The 26,970-nt window shown below is 43.4% G+C and overlaps 2 protein-coding genes across 8 annotated transcripts in view; one reads left to right on the plus strand and one right to left on the minus strand.

Moving 5' to 3' along the window:
* lrrfip2 (leucine rich repeat (in FLII) interacting protein 2) overlaps positions 1-6,369 on the plus strand; it is a 62,738-nt gene extending 56,369 nt beyond the window's left edge. For 5 of the 7 annotated variants that reach the window (XM_055901862.1, XM_055901863.1, XM_055901864.1 and 2 more), the window contains 7 exons: positions 3,513-3,614; positions 4,207-4,339; positions 4,503-4,552; positions 4,648-4,768; positions 5,012-5,091; positions 5,233-5,337; positions 5,420-6,369. In XM_055901862.1, coding sequence (XP_055757837.1) covers positions 3,513-3,614; positions 4,207-4,339; positions 4,503-4,552; positions 4,648-4,768; positions 5,012-5,091; positions 5,233-5,337; positions 5,420-5,530 — 702 coding nt within the window. In that variant the 3' untranslated portion in view covers positions 5,531-6,369. The remainder of the gene's footprint in view (positions 1-3,512; positions 3,615-4,206; positions 4,340-4,502; positions 4,553-4,647; positions 4,769-5,011; positions 5,092-5,232; positions 5,338-5,419) is intronic. The other 2 variants (XM_055901867.1, XM_055901868.1) reach the window with 1 other exon arrangement.
* Positions 6,207-26,940, minus strand: mlh1 (mutL homolog 1, colon cancer, nonpolyposis type 2 (E. coli)). The gene is made up of 19 exons (XM_055901870.1): positions 26,232-26,940; positions 16,397-16,487; positions 16,177-16,275; positions 15,923-15,996; positions 15,738-15,810; positions 15,552-15,643; positions 15,384-15,426; positions 15,169-15,257; positions 14,683-14,795; positions 14,504-14,597; positions 14,271-14,424; positions 13,678-13,994; positions 13,339-13,469; positions 12,872-12,980; positions 11,545-11,608; positions 8,804-8,968; positions 8,564-8,656; positions 8,369-8,482; positions 6,207-8,018 (listed from the first exon to the last, which is right to left on the minus strand). The coding sequence occupies exons 1-19, from the start codon at positions 26,336-26,338 to the stop codon at positions 7,863-7,865; spliced, it is 2,178 nt and encodes a 725-aa protein (XP_055757845.1). The 5' UTR covers positions 26,339-26,940; the 3' UTR covers positions 6,207-7,862.
* Positions 26,941-26,970: the final 30 nt, after the last annotated feature.

Raw genomic sequence — 26,970 nt, forward strand, 5'->3', positions numbered from 1 at the left:
AATGTTTTTATAAAAAACATAAGTATTCAGACCCTTCCCTCAGTACTTTGTTGACGCAACTTTGGCAATGATTACAGCCTCGTCTTCTTGGGTATGACGCTACAAGCTTGGCACACCTGTATTTGGGGAGTTTCTCCCATTCTTCTCTGCAGATGCTCTCAAGCTCTGTCAGGTTGGATAGGGAGCATCGCTGCACAGCTATTTTCAGGTCTCTCCAGGGATGTTCGATCGGGTTAAAGTCCGGGCTCTCGCTGGGCCACTCAAGGACATTCAGAGACTTGTCACGAAGCCACTCCTGCGTTGTCTTGACTGTGCTTTGTCCTGATGGAAGGTGAATCTTTGCCACAGCCTGAGGTCCTGAGCGCTCTGGAACAGGTTTTCATCAAGGATCTCTCTGTACTTTGCTCCATTCATCTTTCCCTCTATCCTGACTCCCAGTTCCTGCTGATGAAAAACATCCCCACAGCATGATGCTGCCACCACCATGCTTCACTGTAGGGATGGTACCAGGTTTCCACCAGACATGATGCTTGGCATTCAGGCCAAAGAGTTCAATCTTGGTTTCATCAGAGCAGAGAATCTTGTTTCTTTAGGTGCTTTTCCCTGTGGAGTGGCTTCCGTCTGGCCACTACCATAAAAGCCTGATTGGTGGAGTGCTGCAGGTTGTCATTCTGGAAGTTTCTCCCATTTCCACAGATGAACTCTAGAGCTCTGTCAGAATGACCATTGGTTTCTTGGTCACCTCCTTGACCAAAGCCCTTCTCCCCCAATTGCTCAGTTTGGCTGAGCGGCCAGCTCTGGGAAGAGTCTTGGTGGTTCCAAACTTCTTCCATTTAAGAATGATGGAGGCCACTGTGTTCTCGGATCTTCAATGCTGCATAATTTTGTTTGGTATCCTTCTCCAGATCTCCAGACATGCACTGTCAACTGTGGGACCTTATATAGACAGGTGTGTGCCTTTCCAAATCATGTCCAATCAATTGAATTTACCACAGGTTGACTCCACGTTGTAGAAACATCTCAAGGATGAACAATGGAAACAAGATGCACCTGAGCGCAATACTTATGTAAATGTTTTTTTTTAGCAAACATTTCTAAGAACCTGTTTTTGCTCTGTCATTATGGGGTAGTGTGAGTAGATTGCTGAGGAAATGTTTTTATTTAATCAATTTTAGAATATGGCTTTAACGTGGAAAAGGTCCAGGGGTCTGAATACTTTCCGAAGACACTGTGAGAATGTGGACCATTGCCCGACTAAATAGATTGAATGCATGCATGCCGATTTTTCGGTAGCCAACGCAGGCACACATAAAAGCCATGAAGCGATAACATTAATCTCACGATTTCAAAATCAAATCAATTTTTATTTGTTGAATGCGCCTAATAACCTCGTGTTTTACTGCAACACAGTAGCGCAGGGAAACAAATGAAAGCGGCCATCTCTCATGAAATCACAGACAATAATAAGGGAGCAGGAGAACTTATAAATTGGCTACAATAATTACAATAACAACTTTTCAAGCACCAAATTGAGGAAATGTCACATTTAAGTTAGGCCCATTCCAGTACTTCTGAGCTCCAAATTCAAGTAGGCTACTTCATGCACCTTGTATTGTTTAAATTTGCAGGTCTAACATTTAAAAAAATAAATGTATATCATGTTATTTCATTACCAGATCATATTGTGAATAAGTCCGCTAGGCTGTGTAAATTGTTGTCATTATATCCAGAATAATTAATAGGAATAGCGTTGGGTGTTGCGCAATCGTCTGTCCTACACAAAATACGGTCTAATGCGAGGAACAAAAACATGAACTCATTACCTTAATTCTTTCTCTGTTAAATCTAACAAGACCCTGCTGGAAATCAAGCAGACAACAGATTATCAACATCAAGTTGCTAGGGTATTAGATCCAACGTTGATCCAGGCACAGCTGTCTTCACCGGCATAACGAATGAGACACCGAGATATTCTCAGCCTTTCTCCCAACACTTAGCGCATGCGGTTCATCACTGTCACGCGGAAAATTCCTTCCTAGATCAGATATGTGAACATTCCAGTGTAACTAGTCAGCTGGACATGAAATGCACATCCCAACAAGTATTATGCATAATTATTGAAGAACCATGTTGACAGTATCAATTTAGGCTTTTAAGTACCAAGGTAAGGTGACTCTTTCGGTTAGAAGCATTCGATTTTGCAATGCATACATTTTGGATTTGTGTGCCCCATGAAAACGAAACTGTTTCCCCCCGTAACGTAAGGAGACAAAATATTACATAGTTACACTGAATTTCTGAGATCTCTATTCTGAAAACTGTCCTACTGCCAGATCTATGATTCTTAGATGGAACAAGTTATATGTCTAATTTAATTGATTTAATGACAACTTACACTGCCATAAATGTAAGGACAGAAAAGTCGTTTTGTCACCCGATTTTGGACAAATCCGTCAAGACACCAACCGTGATAAAGGATTAAACAGGTTTTAAATCAACTCATTTTATTGAATAGAACTATGATCCCCTTATCTTAATGACATGAACAAAAATTGGCAGATTTATCAACAGCTATAACAAGTTGTCCTAGTTTATAGAAAGACCCGCAGTCCCCCATCAAGTATTTAAAACATTGGGTTGGTGCAAGCATGGCTGGAGGAAGTTTCCAACACATTCCTTACACCAGTCCAATTCCTTTTAAATCGTGAGAGGGAGTGTTACGAGTGTACCATTTAGCAGAAGGGTCAAGAATCAGACCACCCATATCAACATAAACATTTGCCTGAAGGAAACCCGGTGCTGATTCACCGATCAATTAAATCTGTATCAGATAATCGACTGGTCCTAAACAGTCTATTGCCTCTCATAGTTGCATGACAGGGAGCCTGGATAATAGCCTGTAGTTTTGACCAATTCTAATTCACAGTTTGGACTTTCCCTTAATGTGCATGTGAATTGACGATTGTGGGCTCACTAATTTCCATTTTAAGTTGGATGCTGTGGTCATTCTAGGTTTTAAATGTAGGTTTTGTATGCAGTGCAAGGGGAAATGTGCACCTGATATGTCGTGTATGAAAAGAAATGGTGAAAGATCCATATGCCCAACTCATTGATGGGCATTTCTCCCTTAACTCTATTTGATTAACCCTGAAATGACAGCATGCGATCCATTTTACATGAGTCAAAAAATAAAATGGAGGCCTACACCTAAAGCTTTGCCTGTCTAGTGTCAGAGTGTGTCAGTTAGTTGGCCTTTAGCTCTCCCTTACAGCACTGTGTTGTCTGATCTGTGAGCATGTGGTGATTGTGTTTAACATCTGTCACTTTGCCTTTCCAACTCAGCCTTACCATTTGGGTGTACCTTTTTGTGTGTGCATACAGACATATGTGCATGTACAAAAAACATATCATTGTAGTGTGCATTCATGTACGCATATCAGTCTTTCCAACCTATCCTCGCCTCTTTTCTTTCCTTTCTCTTGTCTTTTCTCCCTCCTGCGTGTGGCCACCAGGCCTTAGAGAGGCAGAAAGAGTACTTTGATTGCATTAGGAATGAGAGGGATGAGCTCAGAGATGAGCTGGCTGACATCAAGGCGAAGGCCAAAACAGGAGAGGTAGGTCTCACCACCAGAGGGCTGGGAAGGGGACTATATATTTCCATTATGTAGACAAAGTTGGTTACAGGAATAAGCTCGCTAGCAACCAAACAGTGATAAAAAAGCAACTTGTGGGTCGTATGTCTTGTGTTCCTCGCCGTTTTGTTCCTACTGTTTCTCCCAATGTCAAATTTGTTAACCACTTGGTGTGTCTGTCAGTCTGCGTACCATTAATGGAAACCTTAGTACACTGTTACTTAGTACGTAAAGCTCAACAGTTCTACGTGGTCTGCTCTGTGGCAGTAGAACTGAACATTTTCCTCCACTCAATAGCCACCTCTCGTCGGCAGCTAGCATTGTTTAAATCAGCTGTTTTCTCAAAGATATTACGCTACTAATACTTTTATCTATAAAATGTCTTGCACAACCAGCTACATTAGTTTGAATTACTTTGGGGATTCCACCCGTCGTGGAGGAGTCATTTCATACGAGCACATTTGTTTACTCGCCTCCGCTCCTTGAAGATGACCTTTTGACCTATTTCAAAGTGGCGAGAGGAGGCGAGCAACACCAATTGAGATTCTCCCCGTCTTCCTTTGACTCCTCCTAGAAACACGGCCTGGTCATCATCCCTGAGGGAATGCCTAACGGGGACATAAGCCACGACGACCCAGCCACAGGGATCACTGTGGTCACACAGGAGGCTGCCCAGGTGCTGGAGTCAGCAGGAGAAGGGCCTCTGGGTGAGTGGAGGGGACAGAACGAGCTCTATTAAAAGGGAGCATGGGGACAGCTAAATTAACTTGTATCTGTAATGCATTGTTCAATAATACCAGGGGGAGAGTTTCATTGCTTTGGCCATAGGTGCAAGGAACCTCTTATAATGATATTTCCTTTCCTTTGCAGATGTTAGGCTACGAAAGCTTGCGGATGAAAAGGATGAACTCTTAGCTCAGGTACATGTAGTTTTCCTCTTTGACCCAAGTGTCGTCTTTTTGAACTGTCTGCGTGTGCGGCTGTTTTACAAGTAATTATGTGTGGCGTTTCACAGATCAGGAAGTTGAAAATGCAGCTGGAGGATGAAAGGCAGAAGCACTCGAAGATGGAGAACGCCTTCACAGAGGGAGAGAGGATGGAGAATGGCACTGATCTGCACGTCATCGAGATGCAGAGTAAGTCTCATTCGTGCCCAAACCTTAAAAAAAAAGTTCACAACACAGAGGCATACACATCACCACTTAGTCTAAAGACTTTCTTGTTACATTACACAGAACCCCACTTGTCCAAAACATCCTATTAGCAGCTGGCAGTTCTCTTCTCGTGTGCCAAGAACGAACTAACAGCAAGGCTCACATCTTTATTCTAATGTCCTGCGTAAGGTAACTGTACTCACTCAAGTGTTCTACTCTCTGCAGGAGATGCCAACAGACAGATAAGTGAATACAAGTTCAAGCTCTCGAAGGCAGAACAGGAAATGGGCACAATGGAACAAAACGTAAGTCATGGCAACACTGACATACTTGCCCACGTGTACCCTAGCTGACCATATGCCAACTGGATACAGTGTTAGAATGAGAAAAGGAAAATAAGTCAGAATCGTATGTGAAGGACTTTGTTTCATTATCCTCATATCCAGATCAACAGACTTGAAGGACAAGTGTCCAGATACAAGGCATCGGCGGAAAACTCAGAGAAAATAGAAGATGAACTGAAAATTGAAAAAAGGAAACTTCAAAGAGAGGTAGGAAACCAAAATCAAGTCAGTGGCCAATGTTTGATTTGACATCAAATGTTATCTAACCATTCCCCTCCTTTTGCCACAGCTGCGTACGGCTCTGGATAAGACCGAGGAGATGGAGATGACCAACAACCACCTAGTAAAGCGCCTTGAGAAGATGAAGGCCAATCGGAACGCCCTTCTGTCTCAGCAGTGAGGTCTGCTGGATTGCCACAGAAGCCCTTAAACTCACACCGCAGATAGTGTCTGGAGCACATTTCCATTCTTCCTCAGTAACACTTAAAAGTTGTGTAGCAAAACCAAAAACACTTACAGAAAAAAAGCAACACTGGTAGCACCGAGGCAAGAGTTGGTGTTTAAAAGAAATAAAGGATTAGCACCAGTGTCTTCGGAAGGGAGACTCAACCTATTAAACCATAGTTACTAGGGGGAGATGATGAATCTAAGGAAAATTTGACTCATTACTTTATTTTTCAAAGCTTTGTTACTACATGTTATTCACAAGGTTTTACTGCTGGGTGCTTGGCTATTATAATTTTTTTTTAAATAAGTTGCATGAATGAGTATAATGGCGCTTTTTAACTGTTAAACCCTTACGGCTGCTCTCTGGCCCTACACCTATCCATAATCCCTCACACAGTGAAGTGCCTTCTCACACCTGGAGACTGAGGGTTTTGCATTAACCAAACAATAACTGGTACAGACATGATTTAATGAAATATATAGAACTAATTGTCTGCAGAGGTTTCATTGATTTCTCAAATATTTAAAGATTTTTTGGCAATAAGTGTAAATGTCAGAACTGTAAATACAAGGTAGATTTTTTTTTTTTTTTTGCATGGGTTATGGCACATTGAATTCCATTTGTAAGAGTGGTTTGAGGTTCTTTATTTGGGGTACATCAGAAGACAGCACTACATACCACTTCTCAAACAGTGTTCGCTGCTTTGAAAGCCAAGCAGTTTCAAGTCTCAGGACCACACAGTGATTGTGTCTGGGGCAGCTATCGCATTGAATAAACTCTTAACAGATTTACACTGCCCTTTGTTTCATTTTATGTTACAAGTTGTTAATGCTTGAATTATACCCAAGCACCTCAATCCCTTATGTATAGAATAAGTCAATGGTTAGAGCTCCCAAGTCAGAAGTTTACATACTTAGGTAACTCGTTTTTCAACCACTCCACAAATGTCTTGGCAAGTCGGTTAGGACATCTACTTTGTGCATGACAGAAGTCATTTTTCAGACATTAATTCAATGTATCACAATTCCAGTGGGTCAGAAATGTACTGTGCCTTTAAACAGCTTATAAATTCCAGAAAATAATGTCATGGCTTTAGAAGGTATTTGACATCATTTTAGTCAATTGGAGGTGTACCTTAACTCAGTGCCTCTTTGCTTGACATCATGGGAAAATCAAAAGAATTCAGCCAAAACCTCAAACAAAATTGTAGACCTACACATGTCTGGTTCATCTTTGGGAGCAATTTCATCTGTACAAACACCATGGGACCACACAGCCGTCATACCGCCCAGGAAGGAGACTCGTTCTGTCTCCTAGAGATTAACATAATTTGGTGCGAAAAGTGCAAATCAATACCAGAACAGCAAAGGACCTTGTGAAGATGCTGGAGGAAACAGGTACAAAAGTATCTATATCCACAGTAAAACAAGTCCTATATCGACAACCTGAAAAGCCGCTCAGCAAGGAAGAAGCCACTGCTCCGAAACCGCCATAAAAAAGCCAGACCACGGTTTGCAACTGCACATGGAGACAAATATTGTACTTTTTGGAGAAATGTCCTCTGGTCTGATGGAAGTTTGACCATCGTTATGTTTGGAGGAAAAAGGGGGAGGCTTGCAAGCCGAAGAACACATCCCAACCGTGAAGCACGGGGGTGGCAACATGTGGGGGTGCTTTGCTGCAGGGAGGGACTGGTGCACGTCACAAAATAGATTGCATCATGAGGGGAATTGTGTGGATATGTTGAAGCAACATCAAGACATCAGTCAGGAAGTTAAAGCTTGGTCGCAAATGGGTCTACGAAATGGACAATAACAAGCATACTTCCAAAGTTGTGGCAAAATGGCTTAAGGACAACAGTCAAGGTATTGGAGTGGCCATCACAAAGCCCTGACCTCAATCCCATAGAAAATTTGTGGGCAGAACTGAAAAAGGGTGTGCGAGCAAGGAGGCCTACAAACCTGACTCAGTTACACTAGCTCTGTCAGGAGGAATAACCCAAAATTCACCCAACTTATTGTGGGAAGCTTGTGGAAGGCTACCTGAAACGTTTGACCCAAGTTACACAATTAGCATTGCCTATGTAAACTTCTGACCCACTGGGAATGTGATAAAATAAATGTCTGACATTTCACATTCTTAAAATAAAGTGGTGATCCTAATTGACCTAAAACAGGGATTTTTTACTAGGATTAAACGTCAGGAACTGTGAAAAACTGAGTTTAAATGTATATCAAATGGTTTCCCGAAACAGACATGCAGACCATGGTCGGTGTTTCATGTCTTAGCATCGCTCAAATACTTTGTAGAGGTCTGGTAGGTTAGCAATCTGGAGTACGCTGCCATCCTCACTGAAGTGTTTAGGGGGACTGAAGAGGCTCCGGAAGGCTTTAAACAGGAGATGCTCCACCTTCCAACGCCACGAGTTCAACTCTGCATCCTGCAACACATTCACAACCATAGTCTGTTCAGGAAGTGCTAAATGGGACCAAAACTGAAAATATAAGAGCGTGTTCCTACGACATGGCAGTATTTCTTCCATTTCAAAATGATTTGCTCCTGAACTTTCTTGGTTTCTACTAAATGTGACCTCGGTGTCATCAACTACCCGCTTATATCAGATTGACAAGTGCGAGACACATTCAAATAAAAACAGGGCTGTGTTCATTAGGCATGCAACTGAAAATGAAAATTATTGGCCAACTCCATGTAGTCCTTCCCTGTCAGTCCATTTCCTTCTGTTTGGTGCCTAATAAAAACGACCCGGGATTGCGCATCTGAGTGACATACCTGCTCCTCCTCTCCCGGCTCCAGCTCCAGGACATACTGTTTCCTGATAGAGTAGAACTGGCAGCACTCCTTGCTGAAGTCTCTGAAGCAGTCCTTCTCATTGTCCCAGTTCACCTACACAACCCCTCCGATTAGTCACTTTAGTCTATAAGAACTTATTGATAAGACATGGTCATGGATAAGAATAGTTCACACCTCGGTAGCCAAACGTAGGATGAACATGGGCAGACCCTCCATAGGAGGGGTGTACTTGTCAAGCAGCAATGGCAAACCGGTGAGATTTCCTTCCTGCAAACAAGACACATTCGGATGTAAGTTTTGCCCTGATGTCATGCATGACAATTACATTTATGGGGTAAATGCTAATGGTACAACCAGGTATGATTTCAATGTTTTTGTCAGCACAGACAGGATACAGAGGGTCAGCAGACAGACCTGGTCTATCTCCATGGAGAAGTAGTCCTCCAGCATCTCAGATTTCTTCTTCAAGAAGTCGACTATGTATTGGGCCAGACCCTCCTTGGGCCCGTCCTCCTCCGACCAGCCACTCTCCTCGGAGTCCAGAGCCAGCATGGCCAGGTCATAGAGTGGTGCAGGCTCCTGGAACAACACAACATCAACAAACCAACTCGGAGCCAAATATCTGGGCCCGTATTCACAAAGCGTCTAATCTAGGTTTAGGTCCTCCCTGTCCATCTTATCTGAAAGGCTAAATTGTTCTAAGACCATTGTTGTTCCATTGTTGACCATGCAAAAACAGGATTTTAGAAAAAAATGACTTATTTACATAAGTATTCTGACCCTATGCTATGAGACTCAAAATTGAGCTCAGGTGCATCCTGTTTCCATTGATCATTATTGAGATGTTTCTAAAACTTGATTGGAGTCCACCTGTGGTAAATTCAATTGATTGGAGATGATTTGAAAAAGGCACACATCTGTCTATAAGGTCCCACAGTTGACACTGCATGTCAGAGCAAGAACCAAGTCATCAGGTCGAACCAATTGTCCGTAGAGCTCAGAGACAGGATTATGTCAAGGCACAGATCTGGGGAAGGGTACCCAAAAATGTATGCAGCATTGAAGGTCCACAAGAACATAGTGGCATCCATCAATCTTAAATGGAAGAAATTTGGAACCACCAAGACTCTTAGAGTTCGCCGCCCAGCCAAACTGAGCAATCGGGGGAAGGGAGGGAGGTCAGGGAGGTGACCAAGAACCCGTTGGTCACTGACAGAGCTCCAGAGTTCCTCTGTGGTGATGTGAGAACCTTCCAGAAGGACAACCATCTCTGCAGCACTCCACCAATCAAGCCTTTATGGTAGAGTCCAGAAGGAAGCCACTCCTCAGGAAAACGCACGACAGCCCGCTTGTAGTTTTCCAAAAGGTGCCTGAAGTACTCTCAGACCATGAGAAACAAGATTCTCTGGTCTGATGAACTCTTTGGCCTGAATGCCAAGCATCACTTTTGGAGGAAACCTGGCACCATCCCTACAGTGAAGCATGGTGGTGGCAGCATTATGCTGTGGGGGTGTTTTTTTGGTGGCAGGGACTGGGAGACTAGTCAGGATCGACGGAAAGATGAACGGAGCAAAGTACAGAGAGATCCTTGATAACCTGCTCCAGAGCACTCAGGACCTCGGAAGGTGAACCTTCGCCCCAGTCTAACAGGACAACACAGGAATGGCTTTGGGACAAGTCTCAATGTCCTTGAGTGGCCCAGCCAGAGCTGGTTTTCAGAAACCTCAAAATAGCTGTGCAGCGATGCTCCCCATCCAACCTGACTGAGCTTGAGAGGATCTGCAGAGAAAAATTGGAGAAACTCCCCAAATACAGGTGTACCAAGCTTGTAGCTTCATACCCAAGAAGACTCGAGGCTGTAATCACTGCCAAAGGCGCTTCAACAAAGTACTGAGTAAATGTGATATTTCAGTTCTTTTTTTTTGCAAAATGTTCTTAAAACCCGTTTTTGCTTTGTCATTATAGGGTATTGTGTGTCGATTGATTAGGGTAAAAAACGATTTAATCAATTTTAGAATAAGACTGACGTAACAAAATGTGGAAAAAGTCAAGGGGTCTGAATACTTTCCAAATGCATATTGTACAAACTGCTCCCAACTTTAAAAACTTTCGGCACCAAATAGAATTTAAGGAGCACCAGAAATAGATTTTTTTATATAGTTTAGGCTTCCATTAGGCCTATATGAATCCTACCTTTGAAGCACATCTTATCCAGAGCGAATTTGTAAGTCGCTCTGGATAAGAGCGTCTGCTAAATGACTTAAATGTAAATGTAAATGAGAAGCAGACCCTTTTCCTTTCTTCCTGGGCCAATCAAATTGGCCTAGACCTACTGTCAAGTTACCAGGTTGTTAGCTAGCTAGGTAACATGACTGCAACACGTTTGTTATTAAAGAAAAAACATTTCCAGTTTTTAGGACTACAAGCTGGCGAGATCAAATAAATGTTTATTAGTCACATGCGCCGAATACAACAGGTGTAGTAGACTTTACAGTAAAGTGCTTACTTACGAACCCCTAACCGACAATGCAGTTTCAAAAAATGTGGATAAAAGTAACAAGTAATTAAAGAGCAGCAGTAAAAAATAACAATATATACAGGGGGGTGCCGGTACAGAGTCAATGTGCGGGGGCACCAGTTAGTTGAGGTAGTATGTACATGTAGGCAGAGTTAATTAAAGTGACTATGCATAGATGACAACAGAGAGTGGCAGGGGTGGGGTGGGGGGGGCAAATGCGAATAGTCTGGGTAGCCATTTGACTAGATGTTCAGGAGTCTTATGGCTTGGGGGTAGAAGCTGTTTAGAAGCCTCTTGGACCTAGACTTGGTGCTCTGGTACCGCTTGCCGTGTGGTAGCAGAGAGAACAGTCTATGACTAGGGTGGCTGGAGTCTTAGATAATTTTTAGGGCCTTCCTCTGACACCGCCTGGTATAGACTGGCGCATACAATAGAGTAACTGTTGTTTATAAAATGTTTTGTTTATAAATTCAGTGAACTTTTTTAAAAACAGGTGCCAGTTAGTTCTTTAGATGGGTATGGCCAAAAATGTTGGTAGTATCATATGAGACGGTACTACGGTATTCTAAAATGTTGGTATCATAAGTATCATGATGTTTTGGTACCATGATATTACCGTGATGTGTGTCATACTTACAGATAACCTCAAGATGCCAAAGTTACCGAAGTCGTAGATCAAAATTTGGTAGAATAGCTCCTGGCTAAAAAAAGAGAATCCAAATATTCAGCACCTTGAGCAACCGCACAGGAATACTTCTAATTGATATATTTCTATAGCAGCGAAGTATATTTTTAAAGCTTCTACATGCAACTCTGCTCAACAAATGTTTTTCTGAACACTTCTACATTAATGTGGATGCTACTATGATTACAGATACAGTATAATGGATGAGTAAGAAAGTTAGGCATAAATATCACACCCCCAAAAAAATGTGAATCTCCCCTGTTATTGGTAATGGTGAGAGGTTAGCATGTCTTGGGGGTATGACATTTGTTCCTCTTTGTCACACAAGCTTGATGTAGTCATTGCGTGCTAGGAATATGGGACCAAATACTTTTGACTACTTTAATACAGGCCTTCAGAAAGTATTCATAACCCTTTACTTATTCCACATTGTGTTACAGCCTGAATTCAAAATGGATGGTCATTTTTTTTAACTCACCAATCGAGACACAATACCCCATAATAACAAAGTGAAAACATGTTTTTTGAAATATTTACACATTTATTTAAAATGAAATACACAAATATTTAACTGACTTTTTAGAAATCGCCTTTGGTAGTGATTACAGCTGTGAGTTTTTCTGGGTAAGCCTTAGAGGGCTTTGTACAATATTTGCCCGTTATTATTTTCAAAATTCTTCAAGCTTTATCAATTTGGTTGTTAACCATTTTCAAGTCTTGCCATAGATTTTCAAACAGATTTAAGTCAAAAACTAACTTGTCAACATTCACATTCTTCTTGGTAAGCAACTCCAGCGTAGATTTGACCTTGTGTTTAAGGTTATCGTCCTGCTGAAAGGTGAATTCATCTCCCAGTGTCTGTTGGAAAACAGACTGAACTAGGTTTTCCTCTAAGAGTTTGCCTGTGCTTAGCTCCATTCCATTTCTTTCTTTATCCTTACCATAACAAAGGGGTTGAATACTTATTGACTCAAGATATTTCAGCTTAAATTGTTTATTTCATTATTCCACTTTGACATTATGGGGTATTGTGTGTATGCCACTGACAGAACATCTCAATTTAATACATTTCAAAATGCAGGCTGTAACAACAAAAATGTGGAAAGTCAAAGGGTGTGAATACTTTCTGAAGCGCATTGTATACGTGAATTCTTCCAAATACTTATGACACCTTCAAATGAGGGGACAAGATGCATAAAATGCTGCCGTTTCAAGCCAAATGATACGTTTCAGCTTAACTGTCCAAATAAATACGTATGGGAGTGCGTGTGGTTCTGACCTGAGTTTAGTGGTGTTGAGAAGGTACAGTTTGGTATGGTGCTGGATCAGAGTCCACTGGGGGTTGACACAGCCCACAAACGAGTGATTCTGAAGCATCTCTTGAAGACCTGAGGACGACCAAACATACATTTGACAGGCTCTGTAACCAAATCTTCTGCTAAGGGTTTTTTGCCTTCCTTAGTTTACAATCTCCCTTTTCTGTAATGAAGTAAGTACAGTATTGCAACAGCTATGTGCGAAGTAGCTTTCTTCACCTGATGGTGTCAGCAAAGACACAATCACGAGTAGAGTGGAATATCTACAGTATAAAGTGGATTAGCTCTTTCAAATCGCATATCCCCTTCCTTAGTTCTCCCCCCCTTTCACACACACTACTTCTAACCCATGGTAGTTAGAATTGAGACCACCGCAGACACTCCTTCCTGTACGTGTCCAGTATTTGATGACGGATGGAGTTGGGAATACCTTTGTGTGCGTTCTCAGCGATGTCATCTCTCAGCTCCTTCACACTGCTCAGCTTGATGGCTCGTCTCCTGGTTGCGGCTGCAGCAGTCCGGTCCTCCTGCTCCTCATCCTGACCGGCACGCGGACGCTTCCTGGGCCGACCCAACAACACCCACACACTGCTATTACACTGCTTTTACTAAACAAGTAAACACACCCCATGCACCACCAAATATACAGACATTCTAAGCACCAGTAAATAAACAGACACACTCCATAAAACACTTAATACACCACACACAGACTATTCAAACGAGCACTCGGTGAATGTATCCCTAAAGCCCAATAAGGAGGCATCACCTGGGGAGATCAGCTGGAGTATTTAGGCTGGTTCCCTCCCCATCCTCTGTGGCACCTGGAGCCTGTTCCTCCAGGGTCTCTGCATTGTCCATCTCTTCCATGTCATTGGTGGTCACAGGTTCCCCCCTGCTCTGCCCATTAGGGTTGGCGGTGGGAGTAGGGGCCAGCTTGGATGCCGGCTGGAGAAAGGCGTCCAGCTTTTGGGCTCTACTGTCGGTCCTGACCATCTGATGGGCGTAGACCCGCTCACTGTCCCCTGTGGAGTTGGAGGAAGACTTCCCCTCGCTGGTGGAGACAGACAGCCCAGGTAGCAATGTCTACAAAGAAACAGGTCAAATGGATAACCTTTTATTTTTCACCTCAATTCCAAGAAAGCAGCTTCTCTTTTTTTTTTACAACTACTACTGATTCTACACACCAACTAATCCACTAAAGAAAGGGAAAGAGAATTGCATACACCCAGTTTAGCTTATTGGCACATACTGTATGTTTCATAGCCAAATATAGTGTTAAATACCTAGTAGTATAATATCCTGTTAAAAACATTACAATGAGAAGACATTCAGCATGGAGGACTGCAGAGCTAACGGCACCTGTGTGAAGTACGTGCGCGAGGAGTTGGAGCCCAGGAGTTTGCTCTCTATGTGTTTTTGAACGCTCTCGATGATACAGTCTTCGTGGAGGAAGTGCACCTCGTGTTTGGTAGGGTGGACATTCACGTCGATGTTATGAGGGGCAATCTCCAGGCTTAAGCAATAGAACAAAGAACCGTAAATACAACCGGAAATCGTTTGCTTTCCAGTTAAGCGACAGTAACCGGAGTTACCTGAGATATAGGAATGGATGAGAGTTCTTGGGAAGGTATGCAGCATAAACGGTCTCAATGGCTTTTTTTAAGGCACTCGATTCAACCAGACGATCTGAGGAGAAAACGAGACGATTAGTAAAAGTTCACAGGGATATCGTATTCAAAATCAGATAACGTAGCGCTCCTGTGGCACATACGATTGATGAAGAGGATGAGAATGCACTTCTTCACTGAGTAGTTGGCGTTGGAGATGTGGCCCTTCAGCTTATAGGCGAGCTTCTGATCCTCACAGCCCACTTCAATCAGCTCCCTGTGGAAAAAACACATGCAACACACTGCTCACTCTTCACACTGCAGACTCAACGGCAAAACTGGTATCGATGACATCATTATAGCCAGATTTCAACCCGTTCTGGTTGTAATTAAGTTATTTCAAACAGCTTCGCCCGCTGGGGAAGGTCAAGTTCACTGAGCACAAGAAAAACCAGCAGAAGTCCAATTAACTTATTAACTATGCAGAACACATCAGATTATAGCTCAAAACATTCATTAACAGATCAAGATAAAACTCTGTCTGGCTGCATATACAATTCAAAATGGATGGCATAACCTCTATTCACTCAACGAGAAACTGACATCCCAACATGAGAGAGTAATCTTAGAGGGGTATTTTTCTCCAGTACCTGCTGACTGTATTGCCGAACACCACACGGATATTATCCAGAATGGAGGCGTTGGGTAGGGTCCTGACGTCTGCCAAGGTCTCGCCTTGCTGGGGATGGAAAAAAGACAGAATATTTGTGACATACAGCCGAAGTCTCCTCCCTTCAAGGGACAACGACCTCAGGTGAAAACATCAAGGGTAGGAAATGTGAACGAAAACAAACAAAAATCGCACCTTTTTGACAGCAAAGCTTTTCCCAGAGTTGTGTATAGCATACCTGTAAAACAAAAGATCATGTTTGCTTGATTCACAACACATCGCCAGCACCCAAAAATTAAAAAAAATACTTGTGACGCTCGACCCAGGAGATGTGCACTGGTAGTGAAGTCTGAGGCCACACACCTGCTCACCACCTCCACAATCCTGGAGTACTCCTCGCTGGGGCTCTTTAGGGCTTTCCTCCTGGTGGACACGTTGTAGAACAGATCCTCCGCCTGTGGATGTTCAGAGGTACTTGAAGTCGCCGTCTCTTTTGAACATTACAGGCGATATAACGTGCAGTTGTCAGTGGCCATTTAATGAACTCACGGTGATCTGTGTCCCCTGGTTTCCAGCGCAGGGTTTGGGTTGGGTCTTGAGTTTCCCATCACAGTAGGTGGCTCTGGGGAGGGTGAGGGCAGTACTTACAGGCTGAGGATTCAAACATGTTACTGGGCATTTCGACAAAGGACTGATGGCCTCGTCAATCAAAGCGTAATCGAATAATCGGCTACCTGTAAGCACACTTGGCGTCAGCCGTTTTGGTTGTTATGGTGACATGGGCAACATGGCTTATACTGGCAAGTGCCTGAAACACACACACACACACACACACGTCACATGGATAGTACAGAAATACAAGAATTGAAAATCTAGCTTTGCCGAACATAAGAATAACCTACACCAAATACATCCCCATTACAACGTAACCTTGACAAATGCGGATGATCGAATTACTCAAATGATCAAACAATCGGAGATACTTCACCTCTCCTCTGAAACCATAGGTTGAGATGGTGTTGAGGTCCTCAAAAGTCTGGAGCTTGCTTGTTGTAAACCGTTCACATACTATTTCCATATCTTCTTTCTTCAACGAGAAAGTAAAACAGGCGAAAGGAAATTGAGAAGTGAACCAAAATATGGACTTAGTGGAAGTTGTTCATTTTGCTTACGTGACTCACAGACTCTCCCTCTCACACGCGTCTTACCCTGATGCCAGTGCCATTGTCCTGTATCTGGATAAGTTTCAGACCGCCCTCCTTCACAGTCACTTGTATGTTGGTGGACTTGGCGTCTAAACTGTAACATGACAGGGAATGCAGATGTCATATGGTGCTCCAAACTGATATCTTCTCATAAACCAAATTGCAAAGACCTGGTACAGTAACTATGTAAACAATCAGCTGTCATGCGAATAGCAAATGCTGCACAGCTACAGTTAGCTATGGATATAACTCCAGTGTGACAAGTATTAAATCACATTGGAGTTATTGCCAAAGCTAGCTAAGCTACAGATTCAGTCCCCAGATGCTGAGGGCGGGGGGGAAATCCAGTGCAGCAAAGTAAGGCGCAGCTTCAACAGTGCAGCAAAAGATGTAGTAGGGACCAGCAGCTTCATGCACGACTTCCTCACGCACCTCAGCAGCCTGTATTTGACACTGTAGAGAACCTCCGTGACAGTGGCTGATGTCCACAGCTGCCTGACCACCACCCAGGCAGTGTTGAACAAACACACGAGCAGGTGTGTGTGGGTGGGTGGTATGAATATTTTTGTATTTATTAATAATTCATACAAATTGTTGTTACTCATACATGCACTTCTAAAACTTTGTTACGCTGTTGTATTCTCTGACATACAGACCTGGACCCAAACTGAAGACCTATGAGGGTGTCAGTCTGACACCCAGATATGACAGCACCCTGGCTCGTGTGACATCATCCATGTCCAAACTCATTGACCGGCTGTGCCAAAGCATGGGCAAGATATTTGGGGATTTTAGCTCTGGGATCCACAAAACTGGTGGATCTGCAAACTTGGCCTGATGCAGAAAACTCTTGAAATTTTGCATCTTACAATAACACTCCGGATCTTACTAACAATCCACACTTGTTAAAAACCCGTAAAAGCATTTAACTAAATATTATTTGACTTATTGTGTGTGTGTGTGTCTTTTCAGATTTTGGAGATTCAGAGGTTGATGACCTAACAAGGCACTTTGAGCCAGTGATGTGGATCTGATCCCAGACCAGTGGACCATCCTGAAAGCCAGGCTCTACCAGGATCCAAAGAGCAGCGTGAAGAAGACGTCCTGGCCCGAGGTCCACAGGACCCTCAAACACCTGTGCCCTGACCTTCTTCAGCTGGTAGAGATCGGCTCCAGCCAGCGTCCGGACCAGAAGGCCAAACTTTATGGAGCAGAGAGGAGCAAGGAAGACTGAGGAGGAAGATGAGTCTGAACAAGAGTGAAGAGGCCTAGCCTAATTTCAATCAAGCATTTGTGTGCGTATGTGTGTGAGAGCGCGCGAGAGAGATGTAATGGTTAGTAGTTCCGTGAGTTCTTGAGACCTTAAGATTTATGTTAGCTCCCCGATCCAATGCCTTGGCTTTAGCTCAACAGGCTCACACAGTCGCGGCACACAGAAGTCCCAGGTTGGAAAACAGACAGACACATATCGCACCCAAGGCTTTCGGAATTGACCTGTGTTTATCCTGTAGAAACCAGCTACAACGGGTTCTTACCCACCCACTACGTGGGAAACCCTACTGTGGATAAACTGACACTGTAGTCTTCAATCCGTTTGAGAGATGCATTAGAAAACACATTAAGTGGCGAAGGACATTTACTAGCGTACGTGTTTATCATATCCACGTGAAGCCACTCAGACAGCACACTTTATTTCTGAGCTGCACTGGGGTTGGAACGCAATCATGGTTCGATAAAGACGCCACGGAGCCGGCACGAGATATGGGTCGGAAAACGTACCACGGTGCAGGGATTGGAAGTGCCACTGTACTCCAAATTTGACCTATATCAAAACTGATACATCGGAGATTTATTTCTCCAGTGTGATCGGTTTATAGGCAACTCATTCTGTTCCATTTTTGTACATTTACATCTATTTCAACTGGTGTGTGCTATGTTCTGTTCTTTTAAATCAATTTCAATTCAAAACACATCCATGCATTTTCTGTGATTTATCTCCATTATTTATTTTTGGGAGAAAATGTGGCTGGTAAAAAATTAGGGTGGCTGGTAATTTCCCAGGAATGGCTGATAATAGGGTAACTGCTAATTTCCCACCTTGGTTTTAATCGAACCGTGATTGCGTTCCGACCCCAGTGCAAACAAGCGTAACAATATGGTCGGAATCTGATGGCTAGCAGACCACAGGCTGTGAGGATTGTCAACAACACCTCGTCCTCACTGACCCTTAAAACAGGGCCCCCTCAGGGGTGTGTCCTCAGTCTTCTGCTTTATTCCCTGTTCACCTACGACTTTGTGGCTTTGCGAAACACCAACTCAAATCATCAAGTTTGCTGACGACGCCACAGATGTAGGCCTGATAACCAACAAAGGAAGGAGGTAAGTGAACTGGCATTGCGGTGTCATGACAACAACCTCTCCCTCAACGTCAGCAAAACAAAGGAGCTGATTGTTGACTTCAGGAAGCAGGGGAGGGAACATGCCTCGATCCACATCAACGGGACTGCAGTAGAGAGTCACAATTTTTAAGTTCCTCTGTGATGACTTGTTATGGACCAACACCACCACTCCTGTCAAGAGGACTCAACAGCGTCTACTTCCTAAGGTGGCTGAAGAAATCAGAGCGTCCGGACCCGGTTACATCATGGCCTGGTATGGGAATTGCTCCGTCTGCAACCGCAAGGGCCTCCAGCAGGTGGTGTAGACAGCCCAGTACGTCACTGGGACCGTGCTCCCCACTATTCCAGAACATCACTCGAAACGGTGCCTGAGGAAGGCACGCAGCACCATCAAGGAACCCACACACCCAAGCCACGAGCTGTTCTATACCTTTACCGTCGGACAGACGGTATCGGAGCACGAGGTCTGATAACAACAGGCTCAGAGACAGTTTCTTTCTATCTAAAAGCCATCAGACTGCTAAACACTTGAACTGAACACCTGCTCTGATTCTCCACACCTTGACTGGCACACATCACAACTGCTGCTACCAGGCTATTATTATCCTGCTCAAATTCATACACTTGCCCCCCATCCCCCAATACACATGTAAATATTGGACTATAAATTGTGCCTTCCTGTATTATACTTGTGCTATTTATTATTGTTGCATTGTCAAGAAGGAACCGGCAAGTAAGCATTTCGTTGGATGATGTATACAATGCTTATCCCGTACATACGACTAACACAACTTGAAACTAGCTAGGGTTGCCCATGTGAAGTACCACAGTATGTGTCATAATACCCCAAAAAACATAGCGGTCAAACAAGGAAATGGTTCTAATCATTTTCCCACCATTCATTTCTCTCATAGGTGATTTTAGAAACACTTAAAATAAGGGCTGTGTTTCGTGTAGGCTTACCCTGGGGTGACGTTTTGATAACTGTGTAACTCTCTCTAGGACAATGGACTTAATGTATTCACCTGTATTTACCCCCCCAAAATTAAACGCTAATTACCTGCTAATGTGGCAATCATAAAGAACAGCAAATGCCATGATGATCGGGACGAGACTGCTGAATCTATGCAACAGTAAGAATCTCTGGATTAACTATGTAATGTCAGCTACATTTTGTAATGAATAAAGTCAAAATGTCTTTAAATTGACAATTCTGTGAACCATCTTGTGAAAGTTTTAAACAATACCTGTTAGCAAAGGTGTTAGCTGGAGATGACTTGCAGGAGCTTGCAGGGATTTGTAGTCTTGCATGATGTCTACTATTTGATGCGAATTAACATTTTCAAATCTGAGAGTAAATTGAGCCTAATTATATTGATAAAAGTCACCTTTTCCGAGAGATTTACACGGTTATCAAAACGTTACGCCACTGTAAGCCTACACTAGACACAGCCCTTAACTTAAGTGTTTCTAAAATTGAATGGTGGAAAAACTATTGGCATCATTTCCCTGCTCGACCGCTAGGTTTTATTGGTATTATGACATTTCCACTGTGGAATTCTATAAGAGTGAGCTATACGGAGAGATTATATATATAATAATATAATATATATATATATGTTTAATTTAACTAGGCAAGTGAGCTAAGACTTTTACAATGACGGCCTACCCCGGCCAAACCCTCACCTAACCCGGACGATGCTGGGCCAAATGTGCGCTGTCCTATGTGACTCCCGATCACGGCCGGTTGTGACACAGCCGGGATCGAACCAGGGTCTGTAGTGATGCCTCTAGCACTGAGATACAGTGCCTTAGACCGCTGCGCCACTCAGGAAGCCCTTTTCTTTGCTCTCTTAACTTATTTCCCCCTCCAGATAATGTGTAGAATTGATGGAAATTAGCTTTAAACCTTTAAAATGTTTCTCTCAGCCTCATGGCAAAATGTGTACATGTAGGTAGAGGTAAAGTGATTATGCATAGATAATAAACAGAGAGCAGCAGCAATATCAAAACAAAGGTGGGGGTCAATGTAAATAGTCTGGGTGGCCATTTGATTAATTGTTCAGCAGTCTTATAGCTTGGGGTTAGAAGCTGTTAAGGAGCCTTTTGGACCTAGACTTGGCGCTCCGGTACCGCTTGCTGTGTGGTAGCAGAGAGAACAGTCTATAACATGGGTGACTGGAGTCAAACCATTTTTTGGGCCATCTGGCACCGCCTAGTATATAAGTCCTGGATGGCAGGAAGCTTGGCCCCAGTGGTGTACTGGTCTGTACACACTACCCTCTGAAGCGCCTTACAGTCCCGATGCCGAGCAGTTTCCATACCAGGCGGTGATGCAACCGGTCAGGATGCTCTCAATGGTGCTGCTGTAGAACTTTGAGTATCTTTTCTGTCTCCTGAGGGGGAAAAGGCATTGTCGTGCCCTCTTCCCCACTTTCTTGGTGTGTTTGGACCATGATAGTTTGTTGGTGATGTAGACACCAAGGAATTTGAAACTCAACCCGCTCCACTACAGCCCCGTCGATGTGAATGGGGGCGTGTTCGGGCCCTCCTTTTCCTGTAGTCCACGATCATCTCCTTTGTCTTGCTCATGTTGAGAGAGAGGTTGTTTTCCTGGCACCACACGGTCAGGTCTCCGACCTCCTCCCTATAGGCTGTCTCATTGTTGTCTGGGATCAGGCCTACCATTGTTGTGTCTTCAGCAAACTCAATGTTGGTGTTGGAGTCGTGCTTGGCAACGCAGTCGTGGGTAAACAGGGAATACAGGAGAGGACTAAGCACACACCCCTGAGGGGCCCCTTGCGTCATCTGTGGATCTGTTGCGGCAATATGGGAATTGGAGTGGGCCTGGGGTTTCCGAGATGATGGTGTTGGTGTGAGTCATGAGTTGTACGGGGCGGTAGTCATTTCGGCAGGTTACCTTTGCTTTCTTGGGCACGGGGACTATGGTGATCTGTTGAAAGATATAGGTATTCAGACCCTTTACTCAGTAGTTTGTTGAAGCACCTTTGGTAGCAATTATAGCCTCAAGTCTTTTTGGGTATGATGCTACAAGCTTGGCACATGTGGATTTGGGGAGTTTCTCTCATTGTTCTCTGCAGATCCTCTCAAGCTCTGTCAGGTTAGATGGGGAGTGGCTACCGTCTGGCCACTCTACCAAAAATGCCTGATTGGTGGTGCTGCAAAGATGGTTGTCCTTCTGAAAGGAACTCTGGAGCTCTGTCAGAGTGACCATCGGGATCTTGGTCACCTCCCTGACCAAAGCCCTTCTCCCCCGATTGCTCAGTTTGGCCGGGCGGCCAGCTCTAGGAAGAGTCTTGGTGGTTCCAAACTCCTTCCATTTAAGAATGAAGGAGGCCACTGTGTTCTTGGGGACCTTCAATGCTGCAGAAATGTTTTGGTACCCTTCCCCAGATCTCTGCCTCGACACAATCCTATCTTGGAGCTCTACAGACAATTCCTTTGACCTCATGGCTTGGTTTTTATATAGACAGGTGTGTGACTTTTCAAATCATGTCCAATTAATTGAATTTACTACAGGTGGACTCCAATCAAGATGTAGAAACATCAAGAATGATCAATGTCTAAGGCAGCGGTCTAAGGCACTGCATCTCAGTGCTGGAGGCATCACTACAGACACTCTGGTTCGAATCCAGGCTGTATCACAGCCGGCCGTAATTGGGAGTCCCATGACGGCCTACATTGTAAATAAGATTTTTTTCTTAACTGACTTACCTAGTTAAAAAAATATATACAATTTGTCGTTATGGACTATTGTGTGTAGATTGAATGCACTGTATGTAAGGGATAATCAACAAGAGACTATGCGTTCTATGGAAAATAAGGAATGCCATGGAAGGTGTGTTCCACAATGCGCTAGCGGAGTTTAACTAACCTTCCACGGACTTGCATTATTTTCCAGAGAACGCATAGCCTCTCGTTGAGTATCCCTTACATATACCACAGCTATAGCATAGAGCCACGAGTTGATTATCCCATTTATACCATGGCTAGAATTGAATACATTTGCCGCTAAACATTTTCTCAACGTCCACTGAAGTAGCTAGCAAGTTTACTAGATAGCAACAGTAGTTGCCTTGGTTACCAAACAAACAGACTTGCTAGTTTATCTAAACAAACCATCAGTCCTAGCTTGCTATTATGAAAATCTAATTCAACAATGGCAATAATGTTTTCAATTCGACTTTTACTGTCGAAAGCAGTTCAAACACACAATGCTAGAATGAAATATAGAAAAGGAATTCTACAGTGCATTGTAGGGAACTAATGCACGCTCTAAAATGCCCTTCAAACCGATCCGAAACAAGTATTCAACAATGCCATAGCAAAACAGACATTATAAACTGGGTGGTTCGAGCCCTGAATGCTGACTGGCTGACAGCCGTAGTATATCAGACCGTATATCACGGGTATGACAAAACATACATTTCTCTAATTACATTGGTAACCAGTTTATAATAGCAATAAGGCACCTCTGGGGTTTGTGGTATATGGCCAATATACCACGGCTAAGGGCTGTATCCAGGCACTCCACGTTGCGTTGTGCTTAAGAACAGTTGTTAGCTGTGGTATATTGGCCATATACGACACCCACTCGGGCCTTATTGCTTAAATATACCACGGGTATGATGCAAAACACTTGTTTACTGTTCTAATTACATTGGTAACCTGTTTATAATAGCAATACTGCACCTCTGGGGATTGTGGTATATGGCCAATATACAACAGCAAAGGGCTGTATCCAGGCACTCCGCATTCCGTCGTGATTAAGAACCGCCCTTAGCCGTGGAATATTGGCCATATACCACACCCCGTCGGGCCTTAAATATATCACAATTACTTTTGGAAATGCATCTGTTTGTTATCCTAGCTTCCTTGCTTCTGTTCCTCTATCCTTTTCTTTCCTCCCCTCCTTTGCTTTCCTAGCACTCTTTCCTCCAATCCTTAACTAACTTTCTTTACTTTCATATCCTAGCTTCTTTCCTCCTTTTCTTGCTCCCTTTCCCCCACTAGCTTCCTTCCCTCTCCTCCTTTTCTAGACTTCTTTCCTCATTCTCTTTCTTTCTGCAACTTCCTTTCCTCTTCTCCTATGCTAGCTTCCTTTACGTTCTCTTTCCTTCATCCTTTGTTTTCCTAGCTCCCTTTCCCCCTGTCCTTTCCTAGCTACCTTTCTTTGGTCTTTACCATCTTCCATTCCTCCTTTCCTAGCTTCCTTTCCTTGATCCCTTATCTTCCTTTCCTCCCATCCTTTGCTATGCTAGCTGTCTTTTCCCCTATCCTTTCCTAACGCTACACATTTTACCATGAGGCTGAGAGAAACATTTAAAGTTTTAAAGCTTATTTCCAGCAATTCTACACATTATCTGGGGGGGAGGAAAATAAGTCAAGAGAGCCAGGAAAGGGGCCTCCCGAGTGGCACAGCGCTCTAAGGCACTGCATCGAGGTGCTAGAGGCGTCAATACAGATCCGGGTTCGATCCCGGGCTGTGTTGCAGCCAGCCGTGACCGGGAAACCCATGAGGCGGCGCACAATTGGCCCAGCGTCTTCCGGGTTGTGACGGCCGTGCGCATGCACGCTGACTTGGGTCGTCAGCTGTACGGTGTTTCCTCCAACACATTGGTGCGGCTGGCTTCCGGGTTAAGCGAGCAGTGTGTCAAGAATCAGTGTGGCTTGGCGGGATCGCGTTTTGGAGGAAGCATGGCTCTCGACTTTCACCTCTCCCGAGTCCGTACGGGAGTTGAAGCGATGGGAGAAGACTAACTACCAATTGGATATCATGAAAATTGGGGGGAAAAAGGGGTCACAAAATGAAATTAAAAAGAGAGCTAAGAAGGAGGCTAGGAAAGGAAACTAGAATGTCAGGGAAAGAAAGGGAACAAGGAAATGAGGAAAGTAAGCTAGGACATGAGGAAAGGGATCTAGAAAAAAAGGAGATGAAAGGAGGAATGGAAAAGGGAAAGACCAAAGAAAGGAAGATAGAAAAGGTAGCTAAGAAAGAATAGGAGGAAATGAGCTTGGAAAGCAAAGGAGGAAAGAAAGGCGAGAGTTTAACAAATGGAAAAGAGGAAAGGAAACTAGAAAAGGAAGTTGGGGAAAGTGAACAAGGAAATTAGGAAAGAAAGCTAGGAAATGAGGAAAGGGATATAGAAAAGGAGGAGAGGAAAGAAAGCTAAGGAAGGAAAGGGAGCAACAAAAAAAAAGAGGAAAGGCAACTGACATTTACTTCTGAGATGCTGACCTGTTGCACCCTCTACAACAGGGTTCCTCAACTGTCGGCTCACGGGGGGTTTTGTGTGGACCCCCAAGTCTTCTGGGGGGGATTTTAATTGTTGGACATAAGACTAAAAACACCAGGAAATCAGCTCCAAGTGATTTAAATTCAATAATTCTTTCCCCAACTATTCCCACACATAATAGAGATACACGTGATCGTACACATACGTTAGCAATGTTTGAAATTATTATGTTTGAGTCAAACATATCTGTTTGGGCTTCTTGCTGTCTACAAATTACTTCTAATTATGTTCTGGACACATAACCACCAGCGAAGGAAAAAAATAGCCTGCGGCTGAATCTAGTCCATGATCCCTACTCTACAACCACTGAATATTATTTGACCCTGCTGATCATCTATGAATATTTGAAGAACAATCTGCCCTTAATGGGGTGGCAGGTAGCCTAGTGGTTAGAGTGTTGGGCCAGTAACTGAAAGGTTGGTGGATCGAATCCCTGAGCTGACAAGGTAAAATATCTGTTATTTTGCCCCTAAACAGATAACCCACTGTTCCTAGGCTGTCATTGTAAATAAGAATTTGTTCTTATTGCCTAGTTAAATAAAGATCGCCAAAAGAATTGGCCATGTACTCTTATAATCTCCACCCGGCACACTCAGAAGAGGACTGGCCACCACTCAGAGTCTGGTTTCTTCCTAGGGAGTTTTTTCCTAGCCATTGTGCTTCTACATCTGCTTTGCTTGGTCTTAGGGGTTTTAGGCTGGTTTTCTGTATAAGCGCTTTGTGACATGTGCTGATGTAAAAAGGGCTTTATAAATACACTTTATTGATTGATTGTAAATGCAGAAAGGGGACTATGAACGATAGGAGGAAAGGATCATAATTTGCTTTAGTTAATGACTCATTTACTTTGGATCATGACATATGTTTGTGAAACTATATGCATATTTACAGAGGGATTTTTATTTTAAAGTTGCATTCTGTATTTGCACAACTGACACAAACACACACATTAATAGACCTCTATCTCCATAGAGCTAGCCAGCTAACTCACGTTAAATAACGTTAGTACTATCAGAGACACAATTATAAACTCTTAGCTTGAACGCTAGCTAGCTAGTTACTTTTGTTAGCAATATGGCAAACAATTAGCATTCTTCCTAGCTATCTAGTTAACTAACTTACCAGTTTTCAAGCAATTCTTTGATAGCATTTGCAGGACGTTGGATAACCTCTCCAGCAGCAATCCGATTAACAACGGTCTCATCGAGTCTCCGAATCACCCCGGACATACTGCCAGACTGTTAGCTTTGAATCAGATTGTGAATATTATCAGAAGTAACACAAATTGGTGCTTAAATGGGACACCCTTATTTAATAAAATTAGCTAGCTTAACGTCCTACCACCATCACAACATGTTGTTAAAAGCGCGGGGGAGAGTGAGGGGTTCGATTAATCTCGCCAGTGCGCCCGTGTTGGCGTGTTTTGCACCGGCTGAAAGTTGATTGCATTCGATTTGGAACCGGGCTGTCTCCCGGACGTGAGCCAGGTGCCCCGATCTGTCCGACTGCGAAGTCACCTCAAAACAAAAGTGAAGTCATTATTAAGCACGTGTAGTAATTAGTAGGAATCTGTTTTCCCATGCAAAAGTGACATCTGCCTTCACAATAAAAACTAGTTGGAAAAAGCACACATTTATTTTTTGGAAAAGAGATGTATGTTTCTGGACGATGCACCAATACTACCGTGTTGACAAAATAACGGAGCGGTGTCATTTACTGCTTTCGACCGATGATGTGACCGGCTTTTGCCCGGTTCAACCTGGGCCAGTGTAAAATAACTCCCTGTGTCAAATCTCTTCTATACAACCCCACGATTGGCTGTTCCTAAAAACAAGTCAACTGTAGCAGCCAATAGGGATAG

Source organism: Salvelinus fontinalis, chromosome 37 (genome assembly GCF_029448725.1).
Source record: "Salvelinus fontinalis isolate EN_2023a chromosome 37, ASM2944872v1, whole genome shotgun sequence".
Classification (NCBI taxonomy): domain Eukaryota; kingdom Metazoa; phylum Chordata; class Actinopteri; order Salmoniformes; family Salmonidae; genus Salvelinus; species Salvelinus fontinalis.